Source organism: Mastigoproctus giganteus, chromosome 7, assembly GCF_048544385.1.
Source record: "Mastigoproctus giganteus isolate SK-2022 chromosome 7, ASM4854438v1, whole genome shotgun sequence".
Taxonomy (NCBI): domain Eukaryota; kingdom Metazoa; phylum Arthropoda; class Arachnida; order Uropygi; family Thelyphonidae; genus Mastigoproctus; species Mastigoproctus giganteus.
In genome coordinates, this window is record NC_143581.1 from 173,559,056 (window position 1) to 173,586,397 (window position 27,342).

General features: G+C 35.4%; 1 protein-coding gene across 6 annotated transcripts in view; it reads left to right on the forward strand.

The window, feature by feature from the left end:
- The window catches only part of lig (ubiquitin-associated protein-like lingerer), a 574,370-nt gene that overhangs the window by 484,705 nt on the left and 62,323 nt on the right, over nucleotides 1-27,342 (forward strand). For 5 of the 6 annotated variants that reach the window (XM_090377982.1, XM_090377983.1, XM_090377981.1 and 2 more), the window contains 2 exons: nucleotides 13,314-13,510; nucleotides 25,787-25,874. In XM_090377982.1, coding sequence (XP_090234108.1) covers nucleotides 13,314-13,510; nucleotides 25,787-25,874 — 285 coding nt within the window. The remainder of the gene's footprint in view (nucleotides 1-13,313; nucleotides 13,511-25,786; nucleotides 25,875-27,342) is intronic. The other variant, XM_090377985.1, reaches the window with a different exon arrangement.

Below are 27,342 nucleotides of genomic sequence, written 5' to 3' on the forward strand. Positions count from 1 at the left end.
CATGTGTGGAATTTTCCTCTGTAGTATATATTTGGTTCACTGTCATTGATCTTATCAAGCTGAAGAAGAGGCCCACAGCCATGAAAGCTTCTTGTTTTATTTTATATACAGTGCATATACGTTTTAGCAAAACGTTATTTGGTTGTCTTATTTTATTTTAATTGTATATAATCCTGTTTTATTATATTTTATTTTACACAGTCAGTAATTTTAAATTCTTGTATATATTTATTTATATTTTCAATTTCTAATTTTTTATCATCATTTATATTAATAAACCGTTTGAAGTCAGAAGAAGCAATATTTCCTTATCATACCTATACAAGAAATACAACGTGGGTTTGTTAAAGAGAAATCAGACTCCCATTGGTGGGACAGCTTAGCTTATCTTTCCCACCACTAATCTAAGCTAACATTAAAATAAACTGGATGCAAGAATAATTTAACGGAGTGTATTTCGACTTGGCAAGACTAATACCATCTCACATAAATGCCTTTTTCATATATTGGAACAGTGCCAACCGGGCTAGCCAGGTGGATAAAGTGCCTGCCTGGCAACCCAAAGGTCGTGGGTTTGAATCCTGCCTCGGGCTTGGATCAGAGTAAAATGCAAAAACTTTGGGAGGTGAATTATGGCCACAGAAGCCTATGCGCCCGCAACTAACAAAAAAAAAAAAACTGGAACAGTGTGCCATCAACATAAAAGTATTAAAGTGGAATAAAAGGATTAAGTAATATGAGACACAAAGGGTGGCTGTTAATGGCTATTGATCTAACTAGACCAGGGTCTTTTCTCACGTAGTTTCACAAGTTTCATTACTGGGTCCTTAATTTTGATATTTGTTAATGCTGTTGATGAAGGCACAACAGTCTGGATGTTAAAGTTTGTTGATGATATAAAAGTTGGAAGGTAATATTAACTAAAGTATGTATCTTCAACAAGGTCTAGATAAATTATTCAGTTCTTAAAAATGACACTTAACCCTGAGAAGGGTGTTTGGGGTCTTCAAGGTCCCGAAAAGACACTACCTTCAACAATATCGTGCTCTTTGTGTATTTGATCCACACAACTGAACCACCCAATAGCTTTCAATAAAAATGTTTTCTTTGATTTCTCCATTGAAAATTCAAGAAATTTCTGTTATGATGTAAACAGGAAAAAGTGCAAGATCAAGTTAAACCTAATTATATGCACATGTTGGGTGACATCTCTCATGTCCAGCTATTGAAGCGTGCTGGCTTTATGATATATGGCACTGCCTCCAATAGTTTCGGGCTCTGATTTTGTGACATTGAAGCATCTAGCTGGTGTCGAGTGGTTGAAAAATGCATAGCAGCTTCAATTGTTACAATCTCTGGGGCTTCCGTGTTATTGACTAGCTGGTGTCCACGTTGATGTGTGCGGGTTTTTCAATTTACATTTTGCCCACTGTCAGTTCTAGAGTGTAGCAGAAGGAGTTTATTTGCAAAAAAAATATATTTTAATATAAAAAATGGATTTTCTGTAGTTGTGTTCATAGTAGATTGAAAATAAAGGTGGCATCAAAAAGTGAACAATTTTGAATTATTTTGTGCCAATTTCTGTATGGGGTCAATTATACCACCATGCACTTAGAGGTCTAACAGTCTTTTTGTTACTGATTAGGGAATAAAGTATAATATTGCAAATTGTAAGAGTTCACATTTGGGTTATTATAATCCCAGGGAAGCAGTATTACATGAGAAGCAACAAACCTAATGTAGTTGGGAATGAAAAAGACCTTGGAGTAATTGTGCAAATCTAACCCTGATGTAAATGTGGTAACAGGGAAGTACATGCATTTTTTTAGTTGAATGTTGTTCAAACCACTGGACTTATATAGAAATACAATAATGTTCTTGTGTTTTCTATACTGTTAACTCCTCTAACTGGGCAAAGTTTACAATATAGATAACATATGTGACTATCCCTGAATGTAAACAGAAAATTTATACAAAGTTCTCTCGGCTGCTAGAGCACTGTATGTTTTGTCTCCGAGGTGTAGGAATTTTATTAGTAGGAACAAAGTAATCATTCCATTCTATGCATCCAAAGTTATTTACACTGGCCATCATGATTTTTACCTCAACCAATATATCAGCTCTTTGCATTCAGTTTTAATGCTTAGATTTTGAAATAATTTTTAATTTCACTTAATTTCTACTTATATAGGATTTTGTTTACCCATAATATGCATATCTTACTACAATTTGTGGAAGTACATGTGACACCCCTTTATTGTATTACTTGTAAGTAATATTGCATGTGCTAATAGGTAGCAATAATGTTGGGGCAGGTTAACATGTTCAACAACCTTCTGTCTGCTTCCCACCCTCACTTTCAGCAATGGAAGGACAGCTGCAACATAAGTATGTGTTCAGTTTATCTGTATACTTATTTCATAATGATTGTTTTTGTTTAGAATTTCTGCTACATATATGGATGATTTACAAAAAAAAAAAAAAAAAAACTTGGGAAGAAAATCTACAGTAATTACTGAATGTGCATGTTCTTTGTACTTTGGTTGCAATATTGGTTATTGGAATATGAGCCTAACTGGGAATATTAATAGTATGCCATTAGCTGTTCCTGTGGTGTGGCAAATAGTGCACAACCGCATTGATGATTGATATTTCTGCATGAAAGCAATCTGTGGGTGGGGGGAAGCAAGCAAGCATAGCATCAAATATCCTACATGCCATTTGCAGTAAGGCCTGTTCCCTGTAATAAAGACCTTCCAATACCAGATTCCCCCCCCCCCCAAAATCATGGGATATAGGAAGCAGTGATGAATATAATGAGGATTCTTGTGTTGCAGACTTTACTAGACCATCCACTTTAGCAGATTTACCAACCACAAAATTATAGCATTAAGTTAATTAAGCATGAACAGCTGAATGACTTAGATTGTGATTTAAACTTATCTAAAGAGCAAGCAGAAGCAGTAACTATAATTATGTCCAAAATGTCAGTGTTTTCAAATATTTCATTGTGGAAAATTACATGTATAAGATATTAGTGGCCTTCTGAAAGAACTGGGCATTGCACACAATTCCAATGTATAGCATATTTATTGATGCCTCAAATTAATTTTAAAAGCGGTTTAGCAGTACAGTGGAAATACATTCCCATCAGTTAATATACTTCATGTTTGCTTGAAAGAAACATTAAGGTATGTACAAGATCATGAATGGAATAAAGTACCATGACTTGTTTGGAATGTCTGCAGTGAACTTAAGGTAATTCAATTAAGTAAAACCTCCTGAGGAACTCGCTGTTCTTGAGAAGATTTCGCAAAATACTGATTTATTTATTTTATTTATTTATTTATTTTTTTTTGTATGTTTGTGCGAGTTGTGCAGTAAAAAAAACACTATGCATCAGTGAAAATATTCTTATTCTGAGGAATAATATATATATATTTATTTCTCCTTTTTCTTTTTACTGGTTAAGCACCTCTTGCTCAATTAATTTATATTATAATAGTTAGAAATTATTGCAAAAGGTCTTTCAAAAATAACTTCACCAGAAAATCATGGTCCCTTTAAGTTCTTTAGTTTAAGAAAAATATAAAAATCACATGGTGCAAGATCAGATGAATAAGGAGTATATTGTATGTTGGGAATTTTTTTTTTTTTAAGAATTGGAAACATATTCTGAAATAGTAGCAGAATCATGATTGATAAAGAGCTTTAACATAGAGTAATTTCCAACTTTTCTTTGCTTTGTGCACAGGTCTCTTCTTTCTTATTTTATCCCTCAAGTTCCTAATGATTTATAAACATAATCATTATTAACATTGTATAAAGTCATAATGAGCTATAATTTTAAGCCCAAAAAATAATTCTAGCATAACATTATCCTGTTGATATGAATTTTTTTCTTCCTGGGAGAGACAGAAGGCATCCATTTGTCAATTGTAAAGATATCATATTTCATCTTCTGTTATTGTTGGTTTTAAGAACTGTTGGTCATGATCACAAATTCAATCAATTCTTTTACAAGTTCAGATACTATTTCCATCTGAAGCACATCTACTGTTCAAATATCATACCTCTTGATAAAGCTTTTTTTTACCATATGTTTCAGTTATTTCTAGGTCTCTTAGACTGATGCTTCCACTTAAAGCAAAATTTTTTAGATTTTTGTTCAAAAAGTGACTTTCTAAAACTAATAACAAAATTACTTGCCATTAAGAGCAGGTGAAAACCAAAATTCTACTGCTGTAAAAAAAAAAAATATATATATATATATATATATATATATATATATATATATAGTGTGATTCTAAACAAGTATCACAAAATTTACAGGCGTATTCTACACCTAGAATTTGAGAAAAAAGTCCTAATAAACATGGGTCTGCAAATTTCTTGTTTCCAAGATGAGCCAATTTTTAGTTTCAGTATGCATACATATTGGCATAGGAAAATATTTCTTGTATCAGATAAGAAATAGCAAATTAAACAGTCAGTCGATATTATCTCTGTTGATGACCTTGCCATACGTAACAACAAAGGTATGTATTCGTGATTTCAGTTTATCAGTTTTGTAAGAGAGCTGTGTTCTTAGATTCCTTTCTCATGTTGAAATAATGGCTAATGAATACACTTTTGCAGAAATGGCTGATGTGCATTTCTGTTATGGTCATGCTAATGGGAATGCACATAGAGCTCATCTGTTTTATCAAGAGTCCTTCCACAGGAAGATTAAGAAGTGTTCGAACAGCAGCAGTTGAAGATAGCATACTCCATGCAGTTGAAGATAATCATTGAAGTAGTGCATGAAAGCGGACTGTATCCCTATCACTTGAACCGTGTACAAGCTTTGTTAGAACCTGATTATCAACATAGACTGTAATTTTGTCAATGGTTCTTGCATAAATGTGTAGAGACTCCTTACTTCCTCTGTTATGTATTCTTCAAAGATGAGGCAATGTTCACAAGACATGGAATTGTTAATTTCCATAACACTCGTATTTGGAGCAAAGAGAATCCACATGTGATTATTGAAGCGAAGCAAATCATCAGCATCAAATCTGATGCTGATGATTACAGTAAGCTAAGTTCATACTAAATAAAATTCGAGCCCGTCACCACCAAATATGGAGGATGCAGAAAGGTCAAGGGAATGATCACCACATATTCCCGGAGCAATATGGCCTTAGTTGCTAATGCTCCTAAAAACCAAATAACAAACAAACAAATTAAATAAAATTGATTTATCTTGGAAACAAGAAGTTTGCAGACCCATGTTTATTAGTACTTTTTTCTCAATTTCGAGGTGTAGAATATGCCTGTAAATTTTGTGACATTTGTTTAGAATCACCCTGTGTCTGTGTGTGTGTGTGTGTAAAAACATACTAAAGTAACAAAACAAAAATTGTTTCATATACAGAGGTCCATTAGTAATGCATCTTGGATAAAGGTTTTTTATTGAATTAGCATCATGAAGTTTTATATATTGCTAGTATAGATCATTAAGACATAAACATACTAAAATAAAAGTTTCTCTCTGTTACAGATCTGAAGTTAAGGAACAGTCAACTGATGTCCTTTCTGCCAACAGTCAGTGATAGTTCTGTTTCAAGTCATGAGAAAACTCAGCTATCTGAATTCATGAAAATTGGGAAAGTGTACCAAGGTGCTGTTGATATTAGCGCAATGTCTGTAGATGTCTTGTATGTTTTAAAGGAAGAGTCACTGACATTTGTGACCAATCCAGGGGTGGAATACCAAAGTGTGTGCATTGCACAAAAACAGATTTTAGATGAAATGATTCAAAAAGGCAGGACAGTGATCCTATGTGCAATTATTCAAGCACTAGTGTTTTCAAAGAGAAGTGTATTAAATCATTTCAGACACATTAAATTATCAGAAAATATGCCGTAGATTGGTACCCAAGCTGTTAATGACAGAAATGAAATTCTCTAAGGAGATCTGCTGCCACAACTTGTTGCAGTTGTGCATTAACTTTCAAAGAGATTTTTTTTGAAGGCCTAATAATAAGTAATGATGTGGATCATTATGGACCTGGATTATGATCCTTATTTTGAATACCAGTTTGTGGAATGGACACATCATCTTCAGTGAAGGAAAAACCTTGGATTTCCATATCATCACAAAAAATGAAGGCCACAGTGTTTTGGGACAGAGGGCCCAGTTTAGTTTGATTTTTTAGGGAATAGTCAGACTAAACAAGAAAGGTGTTTACGAACACTTGATAAGCTTAATAGGGCTATAAAACAAGAAAAGAAATGCCCTAATACAATTTCAAGACACATTACACTTTGATAATGCCAGACCACACACACACACACAGAATGTCCACATGACTCAGATGAAAACTGCAGGCTTAGGATGGAGAGTTTTATCTCATACTGCATGTAGACTATACTTCTTGCCTTCTGGCTTTTTTTATATTTTGATATAGGAAGCAGTCTTCATAGAAAATACTTGAATGATGAGGAGATGAAAGACAGTGAAGGGGTGACTTCAACAGCACATCCATCCTTTTCCCATAGTGCATGTGTGTTGGAAAGAACAATAGCAAAAATGCATTGATGAAAAAGGCAGTTATATAGAGAACAGTGTATACATGTTTCCCAGTGTTTGATTAATAAATGATATAAATTGCAACTTTGTTTGTTGTCTATACTTTTATGGCCAAAGAGGCATTACTTATGGACCAATCCTTGTATATATAAGAATGTGAAATTTTGATTACTTAATAGTGTTACCATTTTCACTGGGATTTTATTTTCATTTTTTTTTTTTTTTTTTTTTTCCCTACCTCAGATTTTTGCTGTGCCATTCTCAATATTTAATAACAGAGCATTTGCTGCTGTATTGAGTGTATTGGATAAATACAGTTTGAATATGGATCAAGTTATCCCATGGGCTGTATGTTGGACAGCATTCATTTAAAGAATAATTTCAAACTTTATCATAAAAGATTTTGGCTAGGGGAAAATGAGTTCTTGAAAAAAAATTTTTTTTAATGAATAAGTTTTTGTATCTTCCAAAGGAATGACAATACCGATTTTTAGAATTCATAATTAAAAATAAACATTTTCATATAGCCTAGAGACACATTTGGATTCTTAATTATGCCAGGACATTTAGAGTACACATTAGATGCTATGCGTTCCTTTGTTTTGCAGTGTCAGACTTGACTAGGATGACAGAAATTTTTGTGGTTTGTGTTATGCCAGTTATACATACTGACAGCTCCAAACAAAAATACTTTTTTTTTTAGGACCTTTTCTTTCTAATCCTATTCATGCAGATAAAGATATCCTTCAGTAAGCAAATTTTATTTTTTCCACATTGTGTTGGATTTTTGAAAAATGGAAACGACTTGGCTTTCTCTAAGTTAGTACATAATTCTGAAGTTTTGTCAAGGAATCACAGCTGTGATTTGAAATTTTTAAAAAGTATTTGCAAAAGTCAATTTTAGTTTTATCTTTTCAGGTTTTTTGTTTATTTCATAAGTTTTAACCTCATTGAAAATTTTTAACATATCTTAGACCTTCACAAAATTCATATCTTAAATTCTGTTTAACGTTATTGTTGTTACATGGGATTTAATTTGTTCTGTTTTGACCTCATAACCATTCTGCTCATTCAGGATTGATTCTCCTTACATACCACAGTAATTGTTTTCCATGATTTCTTTATCAGAAATTTGAGAAAACTGTTGAATTAGGTCAAAATAACCCTTGAAGTGGCCATATCTTTTATATGATTTTGTATGACCACAGTAATTGTTTTCCATGATTTCTTTATCAGAAATTTGAGAAAACTGTTGAATTAGGTCAAAATGATCCTTGAAGTGGCCCTACCTTTTATATGATTTTGTATGACTTCCTATGCATTAAAACAAGTAGATGATTAAAAGGCTCTTTATGTTTAAATTTCACTGTTTGGCATTTTTGGCAGAATAGTTTTTTGTATCGAGCCATTACAGTTAAGATATTCTGCTTTTTTTTTTTTTGCAAAATTTTGGAAGAAAATGTTGCAATGTAGTAATTGTTCATACCAGACTTCATTATGTTTAATAAGGTTAAAAATTTCAAAATGTTCACTCTAGAAGAAGTTTACTGCTAAGTGTTTTGGATTTCCTTAAGTCTGGGCCTTAAGAATTAAATGATTTCACTTGCCCTTGGTTACAATCGATGTTCTTCCCCACTGTGAAAAAAAGCGATTAATAAAATTAATAAAATTCAGTCAAAAGTTGCATGTTTTCTCTTAGATTCTCTTTTTTCCCCTGAAAACTTGCAAATCAACAAGAATGGATGTAATATAATGACATGATACATTGGTGTGTTGGGGCTTTGGCATTATTCTAAACCCAACCCTACTCAGTACAAACTTGTATTGTGTTAGGCCAGTAGTTTTCAACCTTTTTTTTAATAACGGCACCCCTGAGTAATTGATTTTATTTTGCAGTACCCCTTCTCAATTTTCTGCCTTTTAGATCCGATTCTCTCTCTCTGTATATATCCATATATGTATAATATTAAAAAATATGTTATATGATATTTATTACAATAACATAATTATAAAAATTACATTTCATAATACAAATTATATATATATATATATATATATATATATAGTATATAATTTTATTCTTTATATAGAGATACTAAATAAACATCAGTTATAGATCACCGCAAAATTAAAAAGATACTGTACACCTTTTTATAATGAAATAAACATATAAATTAAAAAATAATAAGTTTAAGTAACTTAAACCCAAATTACGTGACACTCCTGGAATGTTGTTGTAGCACCCTAAGGTGCCACGGCATCCCAGTTGAAAACCACTGTGTTAGGCGGTTGCAGTGTTTAGCACACCACAAGTTTTCATTAAAAAATATGACAATCATTATGACCTTGTTTAGTGCAAATACATCATTGTTATAACATCTCATATTGTGGAAATCCTGCATGACTTGCCTTCCTATTATACTTCATAAACAGTACCATTAGAGAAGTTTACTGTTATGTACTTTCAGATGGCTGTTTCAAAGCAGCTTTGCTTCTTTGAAACAGCCATTTGGCTTCTCATTGGTGGTGGTGGTGGGGGGGGGCAAACATATAAGAGTTGACAACCCGGTTGTGACTGACTTATGTGATATGAGAGATGCCAAAAGGTGTACATCTTAGACTAATAGAATTTTGGCTAAAAGCCTCAAAATATAAAAAATTCATACTTTGACATTGTTTAGTGCAAATACATCATGAAATTTACAAAATTAAAGTTTGGATTTTTCATAATTTGAGGCTTTCTTGCCCTGACGTTTTATTACTCTTAAGAATTATACCTTTTGGCTTCTCTCACATTGTATAAATAAGGCACAGAGATGTTGCCTCAACGATGATGCCTAATATGTAAATTTCAATTTGTCTTAAAATTCAACTATGTAGTAATAGTGCATTTGCACTAAATAATTTAAAAGTTTGGGGTTTCTACCCTGAAATTTTATTAGTCTGAAAATTATGCATTTTTTATTATAATATTTTGAAATTTTATGGGTATTCTACCCATAAAATATAAAATATTTGTGAATGTTTCATTTATTTTTGATAGAATTAAATAATGAAGAAGTAAGCATAATGTAATGTTGCATTTGTTTCTATGGTATATCTCTGAACTGCTTTTTAAGATAAGTTCTATAAATCTGAAAATCAGTAAAAGTTACCAAATGCACATATTGATTAATATTTCAATACCAGTCATTCTAGAATGACTGGTAATTTGTGAGGAGCCCTGTGGAATTCAGTAAAGATATGGAACTATGAATAGTTCAGTGTTTTGCCTAAATTTTTTAAATTAGCTTATTTATTAATGTAATGCCCCCCTCTTTGAATTTTCATTTTGTATACTGTTCAAAATACTTGCACTTTAGAATTGAATGCATACTCAATTGCAGATTAAGAATGACTTAGAGTAAAAACTGTGGTTTCATTCTCAGCAAACTTATTTATAGAGAGTGTTAGGTTAACTGATGATTTTTTGAATCCCGCTAAGGAGAATTTTTTTTTAATTGCATTATTTTTTTATTTTTATTTATTTATTTATTTATCCTAGTGCCGATATTTGTTTATATGATAAAAATAAATGAAATTTATTTCTTACTTGGGCTTGGAAATTTCTCAAACTGTAGAAGTAAGAGGGAATGCTACTGCCATTGTTCAGTTTTCATTGCATCAACATGTTGTTTAATATTTTGTGTTAATGCTGTAGACGTATAATTAATTAGAAGTATTCTAAGCTGTAAATTATAAATTTATAATACTACAACCATGATTTAATATCATAACTGGCATAATAGGATAATTTTGTAATGTAGTATGTACTATTGTTGGAAAGCCCAAATGGTATAGCATTACTTTTTTCTTATATATCTCTCTTAATTTAATGGTGTATTAAATTTAAGTTGAAATAGTGCTTCATACCAGAGCAGCAAAGTAGTGCCTAGGAGAGAACCGCCAAGTCAGTTATGTATTAGAGCTTTGTACAATGGTTTTTGACATTTTCCTTATCTGTAGAGAGACATGATACAGCCAAAGGGGATATTTCTGTGTATTTTCGATGCAAAAGAATGAGGAGATTAGGTACAAATTCAGAGGCCCTCAGGCCTCTGAAGGATTGAAGAACAAGCTGGATGTCCTCACATGAATTGAAAAAGGGACTCAAGCACTCAGCTTCCCAGTTCAAGCTGAGAGTTCTACTCCCACAAAGTAACTATTGTCCCTGAATCCATTGTCAAGGAAATAGGAAATGTGTAAAAAGGATAAATGGAATATGACCAAGATACATCACCATAGGTAAAAGTTGGTGTAGAGCAGCTATCATCTTTTAAGGACATGAAAGGTGATATTGTTGTACACATTGATATTAAGAATACAAAATTTGAGGATTTACTTAAGAGATATCATCACTTTTTCTCAAACAGTGATGATTTAGGATTAAATTTGAAAGTGTCTGAAAGGGATCCAATTGTGCCCAGACACAAGGAAAGAGAACATGATAAGAGCTGTGTTAATGATGAGTTTGGCCTTTAAGAGGCCGTGCAAGATTCATGGCGTACAATTTTTCTCAGTATGATCTGTATTTGTTAACAGGAGAGATTGTTTTTAAAGAAATGTAATATGCTTAAGAAAGCGTGCAAGAATATTTGCTGATGTTGTCAATGCAGTGTCTGTGTGTTCCCCACCAAGCTAGCAGAAAATTGCTAGCTTGGTGGGGAACACACAGACTTAACATATTAACAGCAGTCTTGAAAGCAAGGTATGTCAGAAATTACAAGGCCTTCCAGGTCCTCAAGCAAATACATAGGATGTGTTAGGGTTACTAAGGGCAAAAACAGGCATATATGTAATTGCTTGTACAGTAATGTTAATAGTCTTCTCTTTTTTTAACTGCGATCCGTCCACTTCTGGAAAGAGGTCTCTTCCATGCACTTCTCCAATACTCTCATGCTTTCAATATGTCTAGCCCATTTCCACTTTATGTATTACTATGGCAGTCATCCTTATTTTTAACTCTGACTCACTCGTTTATCTTTCTTTCTCTTAAGGTTATTCCTAGCAAGCTTTTTTCTGTCCTTTGTTGTGTTACTTTCAATCTTTGGCTCAGTCTTTCTGTTTAGCTCCGTGTTTAACTTCCATGTGATATAATAGACAAAATGCAGTGGACAAATACTCTGTTTTACACTTTCTGAAATTTTCTTATCCCTAATATATTTCTCATTTTTCCATATGCTGTCTATCGCAGTTGAATTCTTCCTTCAAAATTTCTTCCCCTTGTCCCTTTTTCATGCTTATTATTTGCCCCAGATATATATAGTCTGATATCCTTTTTATTTCTTGGTTTGCTATTTTAACAGTTCTTATAGGTATATGTTTGTCATTATCTTTGTCTTAGCCACATTTTACTAGAGGCGTTTTAAGCTCATTTAGTCTTCTTTCTAAGTCCAACATGTCTTCTGAAATTAATATTACATCATCAGCAAATATTAGATTCTCCATTTGTTTTAATATACCTCTTCTAATATTGCAGTAAATAGTTGAGGGGAAGTAATATCCTATGGGTAAAGTCCCTTCTCTTCTGTAAATGAAATTTAATAAACAGGTTTCAGAAATAATATAGTACACTAGATCATATCCGTATAACTAGACAGTTAAACAAAAAAAAAAACACAGATAGATATAAAAAAACACTATCTTTGTATGGCCTATGTGGATTATTATATTCATCTGTTTTTTCGATCAACTGTTTCATTACATGGATATAATCTATTATACTATACTTTTGAAACCTGCTTGTTCCCATGGCTGTGAATTGTCTAGGTTCACTCTAATTCTATTACTTATTATTTTTGTAAAAAAATTTATAAACTATGATAAACTTATTAGTCCATAATCACCCGAATAGCATTGTTCCAAGGTTTAGAGATTTTACTGTATTCAAGACAATTTGTATAAAGATTAGCTAGTTGAGCCATAACTACATTTCTTCTAGTTTTCAGACGTTCAATCAAGATTTCCATCTTCTCGAGCCTTTCCATTTTTCATTCCTCTTAGAGCCGATTCACATTTTCAGGCCCCTAAAATCTTTTTTTTCCCCTTCCTTTTCCAATTTTTCCTTGACTAAATCTCTGGCTTTGTCATTATACAGCCCTGTATAATTCCTATTCTTTTGCACTATTTTATCTACATTCTTTGTAATTCTTGTAGCAATCTCCAAAAGACATGAAATATCTGAGACGTTTCTTGTTTCCCTACCATTAATGATATCAGAATTTTCAAGTTTCAGTTTTTTTTCTATTGTTTCTTTAATTTTCTTACCCTTATAAGGTCTTACCCTAATTTACAGTGTCATTCTTTTTCAATAGTTTGGCATATTTTTGAAAATTCGGTTTTCTTTTTTATAGTAGCTAATTCTTTTTTTGTGTCTTTGTTTTTTCATCAGATCTTTTGTTTCTCATATTGGTTTCTCTTCCTTCTAACTTATGTTTACCCTTATAGTAAATATGGTTCACCTGAAATGTTAGGTGATTCCCTGTCACACTGATACTCTTGAGGTTGGGGGTTATTTAATTTAGACTACAAAGTTTACATATAACTTCCTTTTAGCAAGTTGTTCATTGTGTCATATATAATTAAATCTGAACTGACCAATGTTAAAAAAAGTTGGTAATAACTTATAGTACTGTTATTTCATCTTTTAGAATTTGTACTTTATCAGTAGCCTTAAACTGAATATATATTTTAATATATAGCAGATGGAAAATACAGTCGCACTGATAGTGATGCATCATCTGTGGCAACCAGCATGCCCCAAGGACAAACTACTACCCAAACTCATGGCCAGGCATTCCTTAATCCTGCTGCTGCTCTCCCTCCTGGTTATGGGTATTACTTTACAGGGGGCATGATGGCTGGTGGTATTCATCATTATGCACCACCCATTTTTCCTGTAAGTATTGATTTATAAGTATTTTTAACAGGCTTCTTTATTTTCAAGAAAATTTTGTAAACCTTTCAGTTTTTTTTTTTTTTTTTTTGTCTACTTTCCAAAACGTATTATGAGATTGTCATGCATCTGTCCCTATCCTAATACCATTTCTATTTAGTCCCATTAAAACCAAATTTATCTTTACACAACCTCTGCTCAATCCCATCTTGCGGTGCTTGATCATCCCAGTTGGGGCAGGATAACTTTGTCCACCATTTGATTTAAGTGTTACTTTTTTTTTTTACACTCTGATCAAAACGAAATTTACAATGCATTTGGAAGGGGAAAGAGTGCACCCTGATCTAGGTGCTTATATTTCAACCCATCATTTTGAGCCCTCATAAGTAGCACAGTTGGTAGGATTGCTGTCCTCCCCACACCAGGTGGAAAAGACCTGAGTTCAAATCCCATAGATGACTGGAGGAATTTTTATGGGTCTTTTTCATGTGACTGAGTTAATCATTCTCAGGTGAGGGTAGCATGGTTTATTCTCCCGAGAACTCTGGGGTTTTTTTGTCCAGCAAAACAGAAAATCGACCTTGCAACACACTCAATTTACAGACAATATACACAGAGTAACATAGACTTCTCATCGATGCTCCTAAAACCCAACAAAACCATCTTGAAACAATTGGCAGATCAAAGTACAGGTGCAATCTGTTTGAAACTCTTCTGCTTACAGTCCAAATGAAACAAAAATTTGTAATGGAAGATCATCTAGTTCCATTAAAATTACCTTCCTTGTAATTTTCTGAGCTAGTGTTATCCAGTAAATTGTAAATATCTCTTGACTCATAATTTAGTTCATTAAAATAAATTTCCATTTTTAAATTCTAATCACCAATTTTCAGTTACAAAAACCGAGACGCATTTTTTCATTATACCTGGCAATAATAAATACTGATATTATTGATTTAACGAAAGTAGAACCATCCAGTAAACAGGTAAATTACATGACACTACAGTAGCAAATATTTGTATCCAAAATCTAACTGAGGCATAAAAACATGCAGTGTACATACTATATACAGGAAATCAGTTTTTGGTTGGCATATCTACCCCTACTATATCAGCCATCATCTGGAAATACAAAGTATTTACACTGATTTGTGGCTGACACAGGCAATATGATGAATTATTTTTGATAAAGTGATATTTGGAATTTAATTTTTGTCTTGTTTCATATTTTAGTTTGTGTATGTTTATATATATATCTACATAAAAATCTGGCAACAAATGGATATTTGTTGACAGATAAATATCCATTAAACCTACATATGTTGATCAACATCAATACAATACTCTAAAGAAGTTTTCAATATTGATAAATTGTTTTTAAATCATTTGTGACATACATTAATGTTTATAAATGAACAGATTTACAAATACATTAACTTCTGAGTTAGAGAGTGAATAATTTATTTATTTCAGTTTGAGATGCAACTCTCTCTCCCCAGTCAGCAAAATGCTAGTGGAATCAAAAAGCAAACACAAAAAAGTTTCTTTTATTGCATCTTTAAATACATGATTTGTGAAGCTAAGAACAGTCCTTTACCACTTACTTGCTGAACAAGTTTTAATAAATTTGATACAACAGGTTAAATAATCACAAATTTGCCATTTCAGTTACCATTCTGAGTTCTGCATAAAAGTATGTAATTGTTAGTTTTTCTTTTCCTACAACTATTTAATAATTCTGATGGAAGGAATAATTTTTATTTTGACAGTAATTATTGGCCAGGGTGTAGGTTGGAAATTCTCCACCCCATTTTACAGTAGTTTCTTTAGCAGTAGATTTTGAATATCCATTAAATATTTTCCTTAAAATAGTGGAAGCACTCCTATGCAACATGATTGGGACCAGTAATTATTTTAAGAAAGTCAGATAAAGCAGGGAATCATAAAAAAGTGCATACATATCTTAAAAGTTTTATCTTTAATTAAAATATATGCATGTACATTCATTTACATAAAATCAGTAATTTGTCTTTTAGTTTTTCTAACATTCAGGTCATCTGTGTCATGCCGAATGGCAACACCAACGATCTTTTGATGTAAGGCCAGGGCATTTCAGTGATGCTATTTTCACTGGTCCATTGATTGGAGTTGTGTGTCTTTCTGGCACAATACAATATTACACAGTAATATTGTATTGTGTACTATCTTTAATTTTGGGGTTCTTTAAATTGGAGTGAGATTTGACAACCCTTATAAAACAAACCAAGCACAAACTCCTAGTTTTTTTTTTTTTTTTTCCCTCTGAACTTTTACAGTTACCTTGCCAACACTTAATTCAGTGTTTTTTTTTTTTTTTTCCCTAAAGATTCACGTTTATTAATAGAGTATCCAATGAGATAAGAAAGGATTGTTTTTTAAGAAAAGCTTAATTCCAAAATGATTAATATTTGTCCAAAAACCTACTCACAAATTAGGGTTCAGTTTTTCTTTTCTTACAATTATCCCCTCGACGTGGGCACCTGTACGTGGTGAGGAGACCTCCCCGTGACGCTGCTGGACTTCCAGACTAGCATCACTGGGATCCAACGCCCACAGCCCAGGTTCCAGGCTTACATCAATGGAATCCGCCATGTTTGCCGTGCGCTGCGACCCGTGGAAATTCGGAAAGGGGGATCCTGGTGGTTGAGGGGCCCAGCTTCAATACACCACTTTGGCCCCTGCTTCGACAAGACGGGTGGTCCTGGAAGGCCCGGCTAGGATCAATCGGCTAGTAGGCTCGCCTGCGAGGGTCAACCGTGTCAATGCCACGCCCCTACCCTCATGGTCCGAGGGACAGGATTCAGGCTGGTGGCGGTGCAGGTATAGTGTCTGGGTAGCCCTGGCGTCCCACTCCCGAGCACATTTATTGCATGCTGGGTAGTGGGCGTCCCTTTGGGCTCCGTGGTGGGTGGGGAGCCCGGGCACTGAACCATTTAAAAACTCCCTTGAATCCTGATAAACATATTCCTTCAGGGGCCCCAACCCGGTCCCTATCTGAAAATATAGACACTGACAGCACTATTGCTTCAAAGAGGCAGCGGACTGAATTACCATCAGGGCCTATCCCGCTGTTTCTAATCATGCACTCCACCAATGAAAAACCGATTGGTAAAATGTCACCTTTCTTTATACAGAAAGGGTTAGATGGGTTAGCAGGTCCTCCCAAATCAGTTAAGAGGCTCCGTTCTGGAGACCTCTTAATTGAAACTAAAAATGATAGGCAATCCGAACATCTACTCCGAGTAACATCAATCGGAGGAATCCCTATAACAGTGACACCACACAGAACACTCAATTCATCGAGAGGTGTCATTTCGGAGTGGGACCTTTTATTGCCGTTAAGAGAATTACTGCGCGAAGGGATGGAAAAATTGTTAAAACCAGGAGCGTTATCCTGACTTTTAACTCTCCTAAACCTCCTGACGAGATAAAAGCTGGATACATCAACTGTTCAATGCGTCCATACGTTCCGAACCCTTTACGGTGTTTTAAATGCCAGAAGTATGGACATTCTCAAATGGCCTGCCGTGGAGTCCTTGCATGCACTCGATGCGGTGCAAAGGACCACGAAACAACAGCATGTTCAGCCGCAAAACTCACCTGTATTAACTGTGAAGGCGAACACCCGGCCTACTCACGAGCATGCCAGAGGTGGAAAGAAGAAAAAGAGATTCAACGGCCGAAGGCAGAGCTTAACAGATCATACCAGGAGGCAAGGAAATCGGTGAAACCCCTGAATATCAACAGACCTACCTACGCCCAGAAGGTAGCAGGGAGATGTTCCGTCGGAACTCAGATGGACATGACCATTCCTCCAAAGGAGTCTTTCACTCCCGTCGCGCGGTATCTCTTAAGTTCTCAAAAACCTGCACAAAAGGACCGATCAGCTGCCACTCCTATATCGGTACCTCCTAATGCTCCACAAGTAACAAAGGTAATTATGAAAGAAAAGAATAAGAAAGGGGAAGTCCCCGCTATTACCCAAGAAAAGATGGATGTCGAGCAGAAGGAGGTACCCGAAGATTCAGTCTTGGAACTCTTTGCGGAGGAGGAAATGGACACGGGACAGCGTCCATTCTTCCCCAAAAAAGATAAATCCAAGACTGATAAAAGTAAGCCCTCAGCACCTCGGAAGCCGCCTGATGGACCCACCAAGCCAAAATAATGGCTAAATTCCTACAATGGAATTGTCGTGGATTCCGGCGAAATATTGATGACATCAAGGCCCTCCTGCAAAAGCACGAGCCAGTTTGCTTTTGCTTGCAGGAGACATATCTAAAGGCAAATGATGATCCCACCATGCACAACATCACATTTTTTCGAAAGGATAGAATTGCAGATAGCTCTGTACATGGGGGAGTGGCTATCCTTGTGGGTAACCAGACCCCAGTACAGCCCTTGCTAATTACAACCAGCATAGAGGCTGTTGCAATTCGCCTTTCAGTGGGATTTTTAATAACTGTGTGCTCCATTTATTTGCCACCTGCGACTGACATCACCCAGGCAGACCTTGATGATCTTTTAACGCAGCTGCCTCCCCCTTTCTTACTTCTCGGGGATTTTAACGGACATAACACCCTGTGGGGTAGTGCTAACATCAACGGAAGGGGACGAGTCATAGAGCGTATGCTCAATGACCTTTCCCTTCTAAATACTGGAACAAACACCTTCTTCCACATGCCTACCCGTACTTTTTCTGCCATTGATCTCTCTATCTGCTCCCCTTCTCTACTCCCTTCACTCACCTGGGAAGTGGAGGAGAATCCATACGGAAGTGATCACTTCCCTGTGATAACCTCGTTACCCAGTGGGAGACCATGTCTTCCCTTCAGGTTACCACGGTGGAAGATTGATCAGGCTGACTGGACTGCCTTCCAACATCAGGCAAATTTTGATCTTAGCACAGTCAGTCAAGAGCCTATCAATGATGCAGTTAAGTACATCAGAGAAAATATTGTACAAGCAGCTGCGAATGCTGTTCCAAAAACATCTGCCCGGAATTCACAATGCACAGCAGCAAAAAAGGCTCAAAACAAAGCGTGGGGGATATTACGCCGATATCCTACCACGAACAACCTTATAGCCTTCAAACGTGCACAAGCCAAAGCACGCTACATCCGTCGTCAGAGTCAAAAGGAATCGTGGATCCATTTTACATCATCTATTAACCAGTCTACCAACTCTAAGGTAGTCTGGGATAAAATCCGGAAAATGAAGGGAAAATATACATCCCACCCTTCTTCAATCCTAGATTATAATGGATGCGCTATTGCAGATCCAACTGCAATAGCCAATGCTCTTGGGGAAACATTCTCTAACATCTCCGCAACATCCTTGTACTCCCCAGAGTTCCTGGTCCTGAAATATAAAATCGAAAAACAGGCACTTAACTTTAAATCTAAGAGCATTTATCCCTACAACTTTGATTTCACTATTCAAGAACTGGAAAGAGCCCTCGCTCTTTCCAAAGCAAGTGCCGTTGGACCAGATGGCATCCATTATGAAATGATTAAAAATCTTTCACCAAAATCTATGGATTGTCTGCTCCTTCTGTATAACAGAATCTTTACTGAAGGCCAGGTTCCGGACTCCTGGCAAAAGGCAATCGTTCTCGCCTTCCCTAAGCCAGGAAAGGATCCAAAAGTCACCACCAACTATCGTCCTATTGCTCTGACTAGCTGTCTGTGCAAAATCCTGGAGAGAATGGTTAATTCTCGTTTAATATGGTATCTAGAATCAAATGACCTCTCCAACATCCAGTGCGGCTTCCGAAGGAACCAGTCCACTTTGGACCATCTTATTAGATTGGAAGCATCCGTCCGGGATGCTTTCCTAAAATGCGAACACTTGGTGTCGGTGTTCTTTGACATGGAGAAAGCGTATGACACAACGTGGAGATTTGGCATCTTAAAAGATCTCCATAGCCTTGGCCTTAGGGGGCAACTCCCCACTTTTATTAAAAACTTTTTAGCCAATCGAACTTTCCAAGTACGTGTGGGATCCTCACTCTCTCGTCCCTTCAGCCAAGAGGAGGGAGTACCACAAGGATCAGTATTAAGTGTCACGCTTTTTGCCATCAAAGTCAATTCCATCACAGAACGACTTCCTCCAACTGTAAACTGTGCCCTCTATGTTGATGACTTTAGCATATTTTGTCAGTCATGCAACATGAGGGTTATTGAAAGACAACTGCAGAAAGCCATTGATCGCCTTAATTCCTGGGCACTTGCTAATGGCTTCGGGTTCTCGCCGGAGAAGACCGTTTGCGTACACTTTTGTTGCAAGCGTAATCTTCATCCTGAACCTGAATTAAGGCTCGGACAAAATGTTATTCCAGTAGTGTCAGACACAAAATTCTTGGGACTTGTGTTTGATAAAAAGTTGACCTTTCTCGAACATATTCGTCAACTTCGTACAAAATGCACGAGGGGACTCAATATCCTCCGCTCTCTCTCCTCAACGCGTTGGGGAGCAGATCGATGCACCCTACTACGGCTTTACCGTGCACTTGTACGACCCAAATTAGACTACGGGTCCCAGGTATACTCTTTAGCTAGAGATAGTGTCCTCCGATGGCTGGACCCTGTCCACCATCAGGCTATCCGTATCGCTACTGGAGCTTTTCGAACATCTCCTGTCCAGAGCTTATACGTCGAAGCAAACGAACCATCGTTATCCCTTCGACGTAAGCAGTTGTCTTTAAACTATGCTTTAAAGTTGAAATCCCTGCCAGACCATCCTACGTGGGCATCCGTTTTTGAGCCACGTTGGGAAAACTTGTACAATACCCGTCAGACTGCCAACCGACCTTTTGGTATTCGTGTCCAAGAGCTAATCAGAGAGTTTAACATCATGGTAGACAAGGTGGCACAAACACCAAAAGAAACTCCTCCACCCTGGCATGCTCATCCCCCACCGTGCGACTTTTCCCTTAAGAAATGGGTAAAGTCTGAGACCTCATCATCTGTCTACCAGCAGCTCTACTCTGCACACCAAGCTGAGTACTCAGACTTCCTGCCCGTTTACACAGACGGCTCGAAGTCTGAATCATGCGTAGGATCTGCTGCTGTCTTTCCGGACACTATAATATCTCAGCAGATTCCTCCCGAATCCAGCATATACACTGCAGAGCTGTATGCTATAGAGCTAGCCTTGGATCACATTCGAACTTGTCAATTCCAAAGGTCAATAATATACTCCAATTCTTTGAGTGTATTACAGGCTTTATTAACTACGAGACATAATTCTCATCCAGTTCTTTGTCGGGTTCAGCAGAAGAGACATTCTCTTCATGAATGCAAGTTTGATATCCGCTTCTGCTGGATTCCTAGCCACATTGGGATAAAGGGAAATGATTTGGCTGACGCTGCAGCCAAATCAGCAACACCCACTCATAATCGTTGCCTGTCAGTCCCCTATACAGACTACAGGCAAATAATACGCAAAAAGATATATTCCCAATGGCAAGAACTATGGCACAGACAGAGAACAAATAAATTATATCAAATAAAGCCTGTAATACAAACTTGGCAGTCTAGTCTGCGCAGGAATCGGAGCGAGGAAGTTGTTCTTGCTCGACTCCGCATAGGTCACAGTCATCTGACACATTCTTTTCTGCTGAGGGCGGATGACCCTCCTATGTGCGAGTCTTGCGACACCGTTTTAACTCTAAAGCATATTTTAATAGATTGTGTTCATTTTACCCATGTTCACAATATACATTTTACCGCTTTTACTCATCCGACTGAGCCTTATACACTCAGTCGGATTTTATCAGACAACGACCACGTGTCGGCAGTTTTTAAATTTTTAAAAGCTATTAATATATACCCACATATATAAATAACAATTTGACGAGGTAAACTTTTTAAAGGTTACCAGAACTTATCTTTATTGTTATTTTAATCGTTTCTTGGCGCAGTATAACCTTAGTTGTTTTTGCGCCAATAAACCCAAAATCAAACTCAAACTTACAATTATCAATTAATAATTCTGATGGAAGGAATCATTTTTATTTTGACAGTAATTATTGGTCAGGGTGTTGGTTGGAAATTCAAACAGTTTACATTTAAAGATTAATAAAATCAAAATACATACTCTAAATAGCTAAAAACGCTGCATTTCAAGGTATACTATGTTTGTCATGAGTCCTTACATTGACAAGATGTATTGTCTTGAAACAGTCTTTAAAAGTATGTATTATAGGTGTTCTCAGTAAATTGTCTTCTTCTAGACTCTTGTAGAAGTGTTGAAGATTCAGTTGTTTATTTTCCTCTGGGAGCTCTATTTGTATCGCCCTTGTCTCTTGCTAAGTATGAGGAGGTTCTGCTTCGGTGTGTCCAGGTATTCTCCTATTCTCTGATTTTTGGTCTCGGGTTTGCCGTGGATAACTCTCTCTTGAGGATGTTCTTCACTTTTTCAATCAATTCCTTACTCCTATTGCCCTGTTGGTACTGGGTCAATTGGCCTATCTTGACTCTTAATTCTTCTATCTTCTGCTGATGCCTTCTTTCCCATGCTGGTGGTTCCTTCTTTGTTTGGTTCTTCTACTATATTGTTGTTGTTGTTATTATTATTATTGAAATTCTCAATTAAATCAACACAATGGCAGATAGCACATTCAGACTTTATCACAGCTTCCAGAAGAGATTTCCAATTGAAATTTTGTATTGGGATTATTAATAACATACAGACTGTAATGGTAAATTAAAACATCCATAAACTTATTATTTCTATCAAAATACTAACTACAAAATGGAACCTGCATGGAATCAAAAATGGCCTAAATTTGAACACGTATATTGTATTACTTTAAATTCTTAATTATATCATCAATGTTTCTAACTAAAATTTGGTATGCTGATAAATAATACTATAAGATTTTTAAGAGAAAAATATCAAATTTATAATGCAGTAATTAAAAATATATATACTTTTATAAAAAGCGTCTTGCATGGGATATTTATCACTCAGCATTTAGCAGCTTATAATGTTTTTGTATAAATATTTTGCATTGCTTTCTTTTCATCTGTTCATTATTTTTTGGTTAATCTAAATATGAAATGTTCATTTTTAACTGAAGTGGTTGTATGTGTCTCTTTTCATGAGAAATTAAGTGCTTATACCATGGTTTCCAATTAGGGTTTCTGATTTTAAATTTGATATTCTGGTCAGTAGTACTATACTGAATGAAAAAATAAAGTATAATATTTATAAACACAGTAATTAAAACTATATACACTGAAGTTCTAAGTATTTAATGCCTGTACTTCGAATGGTGACCACTCGAATTGCTTAAGCAATGTGGTGAACTGAATTAAAACTGTTTCTGTTTTGGATAGCCAGAAAACCTTTACTTGTATTATTAATTTTGTTTGGATTGGCTTATAAACATGAGAGTTTGTGGTAATTGTATGGGATAGCATGTATTATTTGAGTGGTAGCCACTGTTTCCAGGTGGTGGAAAATAAAAGCAAACCCCTTAGGCTAATTTAGAGCATTCCTACATTTACTGTAAATGTATTTTTAATTTGAATATAACCACCAGAGTGTTAAGTGAATGGAATTTATAATTCTTTTTTTTTAGCCATTTTATTTTGAAATGGTGGATCAAAACAGAAGTAATGATCACTAGTAATGACCACCAGGTCAGTTGAGTTTACAATAAATCATCAATACAAATGTTAATCATATTTAGCAGTCACGGACTTTTGAACCCCATGCCATTCAAAGAGTGCATGCTACTGCACTCGCACTCCTCACCACTCAGCTTCAACACAAGAGTTCTGATATGGGTCATGGTGCTGTTTAGAATTTCTGTAGAAGCCATCTTGTTTTATTGTGGCAGGTTGAAATGAACCTGTGCACATTTGGGTTTCCTAGGATGCCTTCATACATGCTGCAAATTTAGTTTGTATTAGACCATAAACATTGAGCTAAGCATGCATGATGTGTTTGGTGCTTATGATTGGATTGGCAGCCATCTTGTTTTGGGATGGTGAATGGAACTTTCCACTTAGAGTATCCTAGTACCCACTCTATGGACTTTTCTGAATTGGTAGTGAAAAAAATGTACAGCACAGATCCACCAGTTCTCCTTATCTCAGTTACACTTCATATAATCATGGAAGGTCTTCCATATCACTTTTAGCATTAGCAGAGGCATATGATGCAAGAAAGCAAGCTTATACACCATCACCCCCCCCAAAAAAAACCCCTTCCTATTTCACCCCTCCATTCACTCCTAAAGTCTAGTTCTGCTTTGAATATATTTAAACTGTCAACTTCCAGATGTCAACGATAGATGGAAGTTTGGTCCATCAATCAACCACCTGCTGGCCGATGGCAAATTTCCGCACATCTATTCTACAACTGTCTTTCCTCAATTTGAATTTATTGCATCTCAGGTGTGTAATCTGAAAAAGAATCCCATCAGCATTTAGCTCAAACCATTCGAGGCCTTGTACACATCACATTTCAAGTGCCTGGTCTCCAGATGTTGCAGTTTGGAAAACTTAAGCCTTTCTTGGTAAGAAAGGCTTAAGTTTTCCCTTTATTCCACTCACCAATCTTGTTGTCCTTCTCTGTATTCGTTCCACCAGTTCTACATCTTTCCTAAAATGGGGCCTCCAGACCTGTATGCAGTACTCAAGGTGTGGCCTGACCATTGCTTTATACAAGGGGATAATCACCTCCTTATCCCTGCTAGCAAAATTCCTGTTTATCATTGACAAAACCGCATGAGCTATTCTTGCAGCCTGTCTGCACTACTCAGAATACTTCATATCTGAATGCACAATTACCCCCAGGTCTTTTTTATTCTCCACTACTCTGGGGTTACTGCTACCCATATACAGTACTTTGAATTTGTCAATATTAAGACTTCAGTTGCCACTTCTGAGCCCATTTTATCTACTTTTCTAGATCCTGTTGCGGTAGCATACTGTCATTAACAACCCTGCCAACCTTTGTATCACCTGCAGACTTGGACATTGAGACTGATATACCTTCATCAATATTGATAAATACAGAAAACAACAATGGGCCCAATTGCCGAACCCTGGGGACTCCACTAATAACATTAGTCCATGAAGAGCAGTGTCCATTGATAGACTAATGTTATTAGTGGAGTACCCCTGGGCTTGGTGTTGGGCCCTTTTTTGTTTTCTTTATTTATCAATGATATTGATGAAGGTATATCACACTTAATGCCCACGTTTGTGGCCAACTTCCAGTACTCTGACAGTACTCTACTGCAACAGGATCTAGAAAAGTTGAGCAGATCGGCTGGGAGGTGGCAACTGAATTTTAATGTTGACTACTTGTTTAAAAATAAAAATTTCATTGTGGTCATTCAGAGTTTAATGCTCTATCATATAACTAGATAAGTGATTGGGTTCTTTCCGTGTTGAGTCTGCCAAAAAAATATCAGGGTTATTTTTCACCTTAAACTACTGCTAAAGGTTTAATAATTTACAATGAAATGGTTTGTATTTATCCCAGCCAAAAACTCAGGCTCAATGCAATAGAGTTCCATTCATTGTGGTGTTGGTCATCATAATTTTGACCACTTTCGTGAGAGATGCATTCCACTTCCCCCCTTTTTTGATACTCCCCCCCCCTTCATTTTGATTATATTATCATCTGGACTAGATAGTTCCAAATCAACACAAATCTCTGTGGATTAAACTGGAAATAATATTTTGCGATGCCACTATTAACTTTTTCTATAGAACTTTAATATTTTTGGCTCAAAATTTAAACTTTCAAAAGGATTCCCACAGATGACTCAGATCTGCAAAAGAATTTCATCACCAAGAAAATTTGTGAAGTTTTAGCCTAAGTAATTTGTGCTAAAAGTTCTTAACAATAGCAATAACTGTAACTGATAGTAGATGGTTCCTATACACCTCTCACAAGTTTACTTATTTTTGGTACAGAAGCAGTTATATCCATTCCATTATTTCCCAAAACTTAAAATTTTGTGCTCATTCCTCATAATCTTACTTTTCTTTGTTTTTACATTGAGACATTTGACTAATAAAAACTATGAGCAGATTAATTGGCTGTTCCCCATATTCCATGAGTCCATAATTTTTTGCCCTGTGCCCTACATCAAACTCAAATGAATTAGTATGGTTTGAATATTCTTAAAAATATTCAGTTTTGGGGGGTGTTTTACCAATATTTTATTTGCAATTTAGAAATCAGAAATAACAATTTCTTAATTCTTTTACTTAGGTGCCTCCTGCAACAAATGCACATGGTGCCACAACTAATACGCAGTATCAAAAAGCATCTGCATATGGTTCTCATTCATATACCTCAGGCAAGCAGTTCTAATTTGGTTTTATTAGTAGAAAATTTTTGCTAATGTAGATAGTTAAAACATCCATGCGTACTACTATACTGAAATATAACAGTAATTCTGAATTGACATTGAACTTCTTGTGGACTGAAATTTTATCCTAATGAATGTTGATTAGTGTTACTTTAACTCTTCTGTGAGCAAATTTTCACTGTGAGCATTAATGTTTTTAAATATTTATTTTTTCCTGTTTTAATTGTATAGCTGAGTATTCAGGTGACGTTATCGTTAAAAGTAAAAAGGAAGTGCAAAAAGAAAACAATTTTAAAATATATAAAAAGTAGGACTAATTATGTGGCTTTTTTTTTTTTTTTTTTTCCTTCTTACTTAACACTATTATATCCTTTACATGTATACTATTTATTTAGTTTCATCAAATTCTAGATCTGAATTCCAGAAAATTTCTTTAGTTTTGTTTGTGTAAGCCCACATCTCGGATTTTTCTCAAGTGTTAACATGTTTGATCGCATCCATTGTTTCCTTTCTCTGAATAGAGTACAGTGTTATGTGAGTCGTTTAAATGCTATTAAAATAATATTTACAGAGTACTGCTGGTAAGGGTTGGCAAAGACCTTGAAATAATTTTGTTGTGGTGAAATATATTCCTTAGCCTAAAATTACAGCCTATCAAAAACTTTGTGAAGTGTTTTCAAAATTTGAACACCATCATAATGAAGAGCATTTATTTATTGATGCTTCAAAATTAAATTTAAAAAAAAAAAAAAAAAAAAAAACCAGTTTTGCTTCACAATTGAAATGCTGTCCCATCGGCTTCTCTACTTTATTCTCTTGGATTGAAAGGAACATTTTAAACTATGTTCAAGATCGTGAGTGCAGTAAAGTACTATGGCTGCTTGGGATGTAGGTGTTTGGTTTAAGGTAATTGGGTAACTAACTGGTTTGCAGGGAGGTTTCACAGAATACTTTTTTTTTTTTTTTTGCATGTTTGTGGGACAGTTGTGCAATAAAAAAAAAAAAATCTGATTATATTGTGCAGCAGCAGTTCTATCAGTTCCTTTGCTTCATACTGTTGGCTTGAAAGAAACATTAATTTTAACCAGGATGAATTAATATAAAACATGTTCCACTAGTCAAACTAAAAAAGGTTCTTCTAACTTTGAATATAAAGTTTGGGTTAATGAAGAAATTTGTTAAGGCTTTGTTAAAAGAAGGAAGCAGATTCTGCTACCTAAGGAAAGTGTTTCCCAGTTTAACAGATGCAAAACTGAAAGGAGGAATTTTCATTGGGCTTCACATATAGAAACTCCTCAAAAATGATGTACTTGAAAAGAAGCTACATGACGTTGAACTAGTAACTTGGTGATCGTTTAAAGCAGTGCATGGATTTCTTGGAAGAAGGAAAGAAGATAACAAATCTCTAGTGTCAACTGTAGCGTACTATTATAAATGTATTGGCTGCGAAATGTCT